This window comes from Canis lupus, chromosome 17 (assembly GCF_011100685.1).
Source record: "Canis lupus familiaris isolate Mischka breed German Shepherd chromosome 17, alternate assembly UU_Cfam_GSD_1.0, whole genome shotgun sequence".
Classification (NCBI taxonomy): domain Eukaryota; kingdom Metazoa; phylum Chordata; class Mammalia; order Carnivora; family Canidae; genus Canis; species Canis lupus.
In genome coordinates this window covers 60,508,001-60,517,963 of record NC_049238.1, presented here as the reverse complement: position 1 = coordinate 60,517,963, position 9,963 = coordinate 60,508,001, and the positions used below count along the sequence as shown (strand labels likewise).

The 9,963-nt window shown below is 36.7% G+C and overlaps 1 protein-coding gene and 1 long non-coding RNA gene across 5 annotated transcripts in view; one reads left to right on the top strand and one right to left on the bottom strand.

The window, feature by feature from the left end:
* The window catches only part of LOC111090721, a 42,039-nt gene extending 41,189 nt beyond the window's left edge, over positions 1-850 (bottom strand). For both annotated transcript variants that reach the window (XR_005372756.1, XR_005372757.1), the window contains exon 1: positions 445-850. This is a non-coding gene — a long non-coding RNA (uncharacterized LOC111090721). The remainder of the gene's footprint in view (positions 1-444) is intronic.
* The window catches only part of GOLPH3L (golgi phosphoprotein 3 like), a 42,139-nt gene continuing 32,953 nt past the window's right edge, over positions 778-9,963 (top strand). The window contains exons 1-3 of one of the 3 annotated variants that reach the window (XM_038562144.1): positions 778-953; positions 1,421-1,557; positions 3,183-3,377. In XM_038562144.1, coding sequence (XP_038418072.1) covers positions 3,195-3,377 — 183 coding nt within the window. In that variant the 5' untranslated portion in view covers positions 778-953; positions 1,421-1,557; positions 3,183-3,194. The remainder of the gene's footprint in view (positions 954-1,420; positions 1,558-3,182; positions 3,378-9,963) is intronic. The other 2 variants (XM_038562143.1, XM_038562145.1) reach the window with 2 other exon arrangements.

Below are 9,963 nucleotides of genomic sequence, written 5' to 3'. Positions count from 1 at the left end.
ACTTTGCAAGAGTTGAGCACACTTCCCAGAACCTTTGAGCGGTAAGTGTGAAAGATATTGTGCTTTTAGTGAGAAACCTGGGACCTGGTTTCAACTTTGAACATTTCCTTTGCCTTAAAAGAGGAAGAATTAAAACTTGGTCTGTTTGCTTCTAGCAGTTTCAGCAGCCATATTATAAAACATTGATTATCCATAGGTTTGCCATTAACAAACGCTAATAAAGAAGGTTGGTGTGTATGCGATGTAGGAATATACCTATCCTGTTTAATGTAAGCCAAATAAACGTCCACAAAAGGACTCAGAACAGGTTTATCTGGAACAGAAAGTTAAGGACAAGCTAATTGTCGAAAACAACCGATTTTAAAATGTTTATTTATTCTTAGCTTCTTTGGATCGTAGCACATCTCACCAGATTGTCCTAGAATACATCTACAGTTAACACACCTGCTACAGAGATTGACCAACAAATCCTTTGTAGATCTGCAGCTTGAGCTAGCTCAGTGAACGCTTTGATTGGCTGGTTTAATGGGGTTGTGGAGCACAGCTCCCTTTCCGCTCTCCTACCAAGGTTACTTCATTGGATTGACCAGCTGTCAGGTTGACCCAAACCTGCCTCCTTTTGGTGGTGTTTGTCGGGATCGCAACACAATAGCCTGGGGAGAGCCTCCCCTTGTAAGTTCCGATTGGCTGATCTCAACCTTGGTGGTTTCTGATTGGCCCAGTGAAGAAACACCAAGGTAGGTTGCCTAGCGATCCTGAGATCGCTGATGTGTTCTTCCTTCTCTGCATCGAAGGATCAGGAAGTTTGTGCTCTCTGCGTGGCTGAGAAGTTTGTTACCTACTAGGCCGAGGGGGGGGGGAGGGGGGAGGGACGTGGGGGAACCAGGTGTCCCCCCCTAAAATAGAGCGCAAGCCGCTACCTGTGTCCGGCCGTAACCCAGGAGTAACGTCAGGTAAGCCACGGAAGGTACACATTTCCTAATGTACAAAAAAAGCCTACAGATTTTTTTTTTTTCGTGGGGAGAGGGAGGCTCTCATTTAGTTACTTTTTGGTCTTTTTTTTTTTTTTTTCAAATAAGATTTTTAACTAGTAAATGTCCAGGGGTATTTTTTCCTCAAAATTCCGCGCCCCCCCCCCCTTTTTTTCTGAAGACTTATTAAAGTTTCTTGGATTGGGTTAGGAAGTAAACCCTGTTCGCAGTGCCAGATAGTGCCCTTAAGCATTTGTTTCATGGTTTTGTTTTGTTTTGTTTTGTTTTGTTTTTCTCCTTCACTCTTTTTTCCCGCCTCCCACCAATATTTGAAATACAGCCTTGTACAGAGAATCTTTTTTGTAAGTCACCTCATTTGTATTTCTATTTTAAAATGTTCACATGCATTTCTGAGTATTCGTTTTAATCAGTATATATTTATTGAGCAGTTACAACGTTAAAGACATTGTGCTAGTTGCTATGGAGACTATAAAAACCCAAGAAGACAGTATCCCTACCTTCAAGAAGTTTACAGTTGAGAGACAGCCATACCAAAAGAAAGACTATAATAAATACTTTAAAGGATGTAAGTATTAATAAAGTTCTGTGAAAGTACAGCTGAGAGAGAGACCAATTCTGGCCATGGGACATATGGGTAATGGAGAAGGAGATTCATTTAGGGCTTTTTGTGGATCCTCAATAGGCCTTTGAAGGATGGGTAGAATAAAAAGGAAGGGAAAGGGGAGAGAACACTGACATGTACAAAGGAGCAGAAATGGCAGCATGGGATATGTTGAGAAATGGTTAACAGTACATAATTGAGAGTAATGTAATGAGAAATATCGCTAGAATAGGATCCAGTCACAGAGACTCTTGAATGCGTTCTTTTGATCTTGAAAAAGATACTCTTTTAAAAAATAATTACTGATTAAAAATATTGTATACCATTTTAAAAACTGACATTTAGATTTATTTAAAGTATCTAACTTTAAACTTTATCATACATGATTCAGTGCAGTTTCTCTTGACTAGATTTTTTAAAACATTGTAGTATGTGGTATAAAAGGGCATGTGCTTTGATTTTTTTTTGAAATTGAGAAAGAATCTCATTAATCTTTCAACATTCTGCTGATATTTTTTGTTGGCAGCTGTTTGTGTATTTGCAAAATGGCTAGCTAGGGATAGAAATGAAAGTTTTCTAGCTATATGGAGTTACTACACATGATCTTCTGAGAGTTATTTTGTAGTTATGATTTCCAAAGGGAGTGCATGAGATGAGTTCTTATGCTATGGGAAGAAAATATGAGAATATATATATTTAGTTTTTCTTATATTTTACTTTCTCTGTGTATGTTTTATGATGTGCCATTGAATATTTATAGAGGTTACATATAAATTATATGCATTTGGGGATGCTCACCATTTTTTGCTATCCCATATTTTTTTACTTGGGAAGGGTCCATTTTGTGAAATAGGAGTTACAACTGATGCATTTATACCCCTGAATTATAAATTATGCACACAAAATCAGCAGGCTTAAAAGATGATCATTTCTTAAAAAAAAAAAAAGGGGGGGGGGCAGCCCGGGTGGTTTAGCGGTTTAGCACCACCTTCAGCCCAGGGCCTGATCCTGGAGACCTGGGATCTAGTCCCATGTCTGAGCTCCCTGCAAGGAGCCTGCTTTTCCCCCTGCCTGTGTCTCTGCCTCTCTCTGTGTGTGTCTCTCATGAATAAATAAAATCTTAAAAAAAAAAAAATCATTTCTACTAGTCTTTAAAATTACTGATTTGGGGCAGCCCAGGTGGCTCAAGCAGTTTAGCACTGCCTTTGGCCTAGGGCCTGATCCTGGAGACCCAGGATCGAGTCCCACATCAGGCTCCTTGCATGGTGCCTGCTTCTTCCTCTGCCTGTGTCTCTGCTTCTCTCTCTCCTCTCTGTGTATTCTCAGAAATAAATAAATAAAATCTTAAAAAATAAAATAAATAAAATAAAATTACTGATTTGATTTTCTGTCAATGCTTTCTGCACCTTAAAGCTCTTGTACTTTGGAAAACATTGTTTTACCTGCCTAATTTTTCTAGTCATTACTACTTTCTCTATTTAAATTTATATATATTTCATATTTGTATACATTTTAGTATGTCTCTATGAATATGTATGTTTTTGTTTACATAAGCATAAATACAGATTTTTTTTTTATCACCCCTCCAGAAACAGGTGAGAATGACCACTTTAACTCACCGAGCCCGTCGTACTGAAGTAGGCAAGAGCTCTGAAAAGAAGGTGGAATGTGAAGAAGACACTAATGAAGACAGGGGTCCAGATAATGAAGACTCTGGTGACTCTAAAGATATTCGCCTCACCCTTATGGAAGAAGTATTGCTCCTGGGACTAAAAGATAAAGAGGTAACACAGTTGGGTTTCCTAGGCTCTCCCAAAGACTCTTGACTATTGGAATGTTTTTAGGAAGTAATCTGACAGGATATTTTCATTAATGCTAAGTTGGCCTTAGGATTGTGCTATAGCCATCTGGGGGAATGGAGAGTTTGGAAGGGTGGCTGATACTTGGAGGGTGTAAAATCCAGAAGTATAATTACTTGAAGTGTAATTTAATTACAACATACTTCAAAATTTTAGAAGATACAAGAGAGAGTATAACAGGTGTAAAATTTTTATACTTGTAGTTTCCCAAGTGAGATTGATGGTGAAATAGCCTCCTATTGAACTAACAAAGAGGACCCACACGTGGAAATTGTCTTGAGCTGTGAAGAGGAAAATCTTTTAAATGACAAGACAAGAAACATAAATGATTAGCTGTCTTACAAAAATAAACAGTGGATAGATTTCAACTTGAAAGACCGTAGAAATCACTTTTTTTTTAAATCGTATTCTGTGGATCTTTAGAAATTAAATAACTGATAAAGGAATATTTTAATTTTAGAAAAAATGTTTTTAAATTAATTGCAGATTTCCCTTAAGTTTTCCATTATTAATGGAAAGAATTATACTAATTCTATACTAATTATAAGAGAATTAGTCTTGAGATAGCAAGTCTTACAGTATAACCACATATTTGTTGGCTGGCTTTTCTACTAGTAGTACATTATCCTTCATTTGCAATTTAACTTTTTATTGTGTTTCACTTTCTTCCCTCATGAAGAGGTTATGAAGAAATATAACTGTAATATTTTATACAATCTACTTCTTTTCCAAGAAAGTCTTTTAGTACATATGATAATAATAAAGGTACATTTATTATTGACCTTAGTTTTGAAAACTTAACAAATTAAAATGTTACTTTGCATTTAAAAAAACTAAATTTGGCTTTGATAATTATCCTTAGCTAGGAATGATTTGGCTACATATATCTAGTAACATCTGTTCTTTTCTGCATTGATTCCTCAATTTGGGATTACCTTTGTTTCTTAGCCTTTGCATTTTACTTTCTTTACCATTTTTCCCTTCTCTGTTTTTTGTCACATCAAATTACTGATTTGAACAAAACTTACAGGACTTCTTATAGCCTGTGTATTGTTAAAACCAATATTTGAGACATGCACTTACGTATTTGGCCAAGACACAGATATATCAGAAAATCTTGCCCACAAGTTAACTTTCCTGTTTGCTGAGAAAGTTGATGAAGCTCTAGTTTAATGAAAATCAAACAAATGAAAGTGCAAACCTGACTCTCCAAGAGAATATCAGAGTACGTCTGAAGATTAGGTCCTATAAGTACCATTTTGAGACGTTTACACAGTGCCTAGGAAACATTCACTGGCTATGGAAGAGCATATTAGAACTAAAAAGCTATTTGGTTTGTTTTACTTTTGAATAGGAAAATGATTAATTTCCTGCTGACCCTAGATAACTAGAATTTTTTGCTTCTGTTTTGTAGAGAATCTAACTTTGGATTTCTCTGTGTGTTTTTAAATTTATAATAGTTCATGGTTAATATAGATACAAGGAAATGGAGTAAAAACTAAAGGAGCTCGGGATGCCTGGGTGGCTCAGCAGTTGAGGGTCTGCCTTCAGCTCAGGGTATGATCCTGGAGTTTCCAGGATCAAGTCCCACATCAGGCTCTCTGCATGGAGCCTGCTTCTCCCTCTGCCTGTGTCTCTGCCTCTCTTTCTCTCTCTGCATCTCTATGAATAAATAAATAAAATCTTAAAAAAAAAAAGAAAAAAAAGATTTTAAATAAATAAATAAATAAATAAATAAATAAATACTAATTGACTTCCAGCACTATTTCCTCTTCACCTTCTAATCTACTCATAGATTTATTTAGGCATTATTTAGTGTGATTGTAGGGCTTAGCATTATGCAAATATTAAGGTAAATATAAAATAGTATAAAAACAGTCCTTGCCCTCACAAAACTTACATTCCAGCTGGGGAGACAAGGCATACATACTTTTTAAAAGTTAAGTAACCGGGCAGCCTGGCTGGCTCAGCGGTTTAGCACCGCCTCGCATTCAGCCAAGGGTGTGATCCTGGAGACCCTGGATCAAGTTCCACATTGGGCTCCCTGCATGGAGACTGCTTCTCCCTCTGCCTGTGTGTCTCTGCCTCTCTCTCTCTCTGTCTCTCTTTCTCTGTGTCTCGAATGAATGAATGAATGAATGAATAAATAAATCTATCTATCTATCTTAAAAAAAATAAAAATAAAATAAAAGTTAAGTAACCCAAAGGTTCAACTGTGGAGGGGATAAAAATGAATTGCCCAGTTATCTAAATGAATATAAAGATCTTTTCTATACAGAATGAAAATGAGCATTGTTATAAAACATGTATGATTCTCATGTAATGTTCAGTAAAGGAAGCCAGACACAAAAGACATACTGTATGATTATATGTAAATAAAATTTTAAAAAACTAACTATAGTGTTTGGGGTTGCATATTTAGGTAATTAAAACTATAAAGAAAAGCACGAAAGGGATTACCATAGTTGTTAGCATAGTGGTTACCTTTTTGTAAGGAAGATGAGAGAAGAGGAGGGTATTAATGATTAGAAAAGAACATGAGGGAGCTTTCTGGGTACTAACAGTTTTCTATTTCTGTACTTGGGGAAGTTTCATGTATATTCACTTAGAGATAAATCATTGAGCTTTTTTCACTTTTTTCATGCACTCTTCTGTGTATACATTATATTTCACAGTTCAAAAGATTTTTAAAGAGGTAAAAAACAGAAAAAATCCAGCAGGTTTTTCCATGTTGGAACAGTAAGAGCCAAGAGAGTTGGAAGGAAGAGAGAGATCATCATGGGTTGGAATAATCTGGGGAAGATCAGAAGGAAATAAAATAAACTGGACCTGGGCAGCCCTGGTTTAGCGGTTTAGCGCCACCTTCAGCCCCGGGGTGTGATCCTGGAGACCCAGGATCGAGTCCCACATCGGGCTCCCTGCATGGAGCCTGCTTCTCCCTTTGCCTGTGTCTCTTCCTCTCTCTCTCTCTCTCTCTGTGTCTCTGATAAATAAATAAAATCTTTAAAAGATATATTATAAAAATAAAAAATAAACTTGACCTTTAAGAAGGGGTAAGATTAACATAAATGGAGTGAAGGAAACACATTTCTGGCTGAGGGAACCTGAAAGTATCATGAGCTTGATGAGTTTGGGAGATAATTTAAGTAACCACTTATGACTGAAGTAGGTAGTATTCTTGGAGAACAATGAAAGTCAAAAATTGGCAAATTAGGGGATCCCTGGGTGGCGCAGCGGTTTAGTGCCTGCCTTTGGCCCAGGGCGCGATCCTGGAGACCCAGGATCCCACGTCGGGCTCCCGGTGCATGGAGCCTGCTTCTCCCTCTGCCTGTGTCTCTGCCTCTCTCTCTCTCTCTCTCTCTCTCTCTCTGTGCCTATCATAAAAAAATAATAATAATAATAATTGGCAAATTAGATTCAGACTAGAGTATGACAGATTTTGAGTGCGAGGCAGAGACTTTTAGACTCTTTCCTATATTTATTTTTATTTTAATTCCAGTATAGTTAACATACAATATTATATTAGTTTCAGGTGTACAATAGTGATTCAACAGTTCTACCCATTACTCAGTGTTCAGGAGCATGAGTACTTTTTTTTTTTTTTTAAGATTTTACTTACCTGTTTATATATAAGAGACACAGAGAGAAAGGCAGAGACATAGGCAGAGGGAAAAGCAGGCTCCCTGTAGGGAGACTGATGCAGGACTCGATCCCAGGACTCCAGGATTACGCCCTGAGCCAAAGACAGATGCTCAGCCACTGAGCCACCAAGGCATCACAAAGATAAGTGTATTCTTAATCCCTTTGACATATTTTCACCCATCCTCCTACCCATCTCCTCTCATAATCAGTTTCTTCTATACAGTTATAGACTCTTTAAAGTAAGGGGATCAGCTTAATGAAAACGGCAAAGCCCATTTCATTTTTGTGTCCAAATTAAGGACTTAATGATATTTGTTCTGTGTTCTTTGTATGTTTTAATATGTATATTTGTAAGTATATTTTAATGTGTATATAATTTCTTGTTTTCACATGGCTTGAGGTTTGTGACAAATCAGAAACAAATTCTAAGTGTTAAACTGCATCCCGAAGTCCCAGTTAACTTTTGCTGAAGATTTCCATAAGATTCTTTGTTTAGAACCCAATACTATAATTTTAAAAATTACATCCATTTTAAAACACATGGGGCATCTGCATGGCTCAGTTTGTTAAGTGTCTGACTTTGGCTCAGGTCATGATCCTAGGCCCCATGTCAGGCTTTGTGCTCAGCAGGAAATCTGCTTGAGATTCTCTCCCTTTCCTCCTGTTTTTGCGTGTGTGCACTCTCTCTCTCTCTCTCTCTCTCAAATAAATCTTTAAAAAAAAAAGTAGAAAATAATACAAATAGAAAATAATAGAGTAGAAAATAATATATAGAAATTATTTTTTTAATATTTTATTTATTTATTCATGAGAGACACAGAGAGAGCGGCAGAGACATAGGCAGAGGGAGAAGCAGGCTCCATGCAGGGAGCCCGAAGTGGGACTCAATCCCGGGACTCCAGGATCATGCCCTGGGCTGAAGGCAGACGCTAAACTGCTGAGCCACCCAGGGATCCTTTTTAAAACCATCCTTAGGGTCAGTTTGAACATAAATTCCACCATTTTTTGGCCAATTAACCATCTAACTTTGCTTTCATAAAGAGAAGACAATATTTGCCTTGTGTAGGATCAAGCAAGAGAAAGTGTAAAATGTTTTGAAAACTAAGCTATACAAACACAAAAAAATGAAGGAGTACAGAAAAGACATGGAATGGCTCACATCAAATTTATAGGTTCAGTGGCTACAGCCAAAGGTGCAAATATAGGTAAATGGTTTTGTCTTAATATCTCTGCCAGATATTTTGGAAGAGAATAGTGTGCAATTAGGGGTTGTGGGGACAGGGAGAGAGGCAGGCTCTCAATAAAGATGTGTTTCACCTCCCAGAATTCATTCCCAGTTTATTTTTTATTTTTAATTTTTTAAAAAGATTTATTTATTCATGAGAGACACACAGAGAGAGGCAGAGACATTAGGTAGAAGAAGAAGCAGGCTCCATGCAGGGAGCCCGATGTGGCTACTGTCCTACTTTGGTCTCCCAGTTTATTTCCTTTTGTACCTTTAGTAAATTTGGGGATATATATATATATATATATATATATAATAAACAAAACAAACATTCTTTTTTTTTAAAAACAGCCTATGTTAATAAAATCACAAAACCTGACAAACAAGCCCTTCTGATACACTTGCCCTCTTCACAATGGCAATAACTACTGACGAGCGATTTATTGTTCATTTTGTGCAATGAGGAAACTAAAAGACCAGGTAGTGACCCAAATGGGACTCTTAATTTTTTGATTTTGATAAAATGTTTTAGAACTCAGCAACTTTTGAAGAGGAATAATTTTCTCCACTGATAGCCATTCATTGACAAGTTGTATACGGACTTCTTATAATTTTTTTTTAAAGCTTATCGATTGGTTCACTAAAAATTTTTTTACCAGCTTTAAAAAAGCTTGTATTTCCATCTCCCGTTGTTAATAAATTATAATGAGTGAATTAAAACTGATGGAGGATCATTAGTAGCTTGAAAAAGTTAAGAATTAACATATTTTATAACTTTTAAGTTTTATCCAGTCTGATTTATCATTTTTCTATATGTATGACTGGTGGTACTGTCTGAAAGAACTAATAAGTACAGGAATATTCTTAGCAGCACTGTATATAATGGAGTGTCTGTTAACCAGTAGAATGAATGAATTTCAGTATAGTGAAATAACTGAAATTCTTTTTTTTTTTTTTAAAGATTTTATTTATTTATTCATTAGACAGAGAGAGAGAGAGAGAGAGAGAGAGGCAGAGACACAGGCAGAGGGAGAAGCAGGCTCCATGCAGGGAGCCCGACGTGGGACTGGATCCCGGGTCTCCAGGGTCACGCCCTGGGCCAAAGGCAGATGCTCAGCCCCTGAGCCACGCAGGCTGCCCATAACTGAAATTCTATATTGCAAGAACTGAATTAATTTATGCAACATCGATGAATCTTGAACATCATATTGAACAACATAAATAAAAAGGACATGCTTGGAAAGCATGTATGACATATTTTTCCATATTTCTTGCTAAACAAAGGGAATTAATTATTCAGGATTGTTAATGCTTAGGGGAAACCCAAGAATTTCATCTCCTAGGATAGCTTCATATGGAGCTTAACTTATACCTCCTAGTGAGATAAAAGATTATTACATTCTGCAGTAATATTTGGCACAAGTTATTTTTTCAAGTGTTATCCATGGCTTTCGTATTTCAATGTTTAATACTCTAGCAAAGCTCATTCTGTTTTTGTGTTTTTTGTTTATTTTGTTAGCAAAGCTCACTCTTAAACATGGGATCCTATAACAATACTCAGTTGACATCAATAATGGCAGAATAAGGGAAAGTACCACTTAGCAAATCTGAACAATACGGTTTTGTTTTATATTTCATCCCATT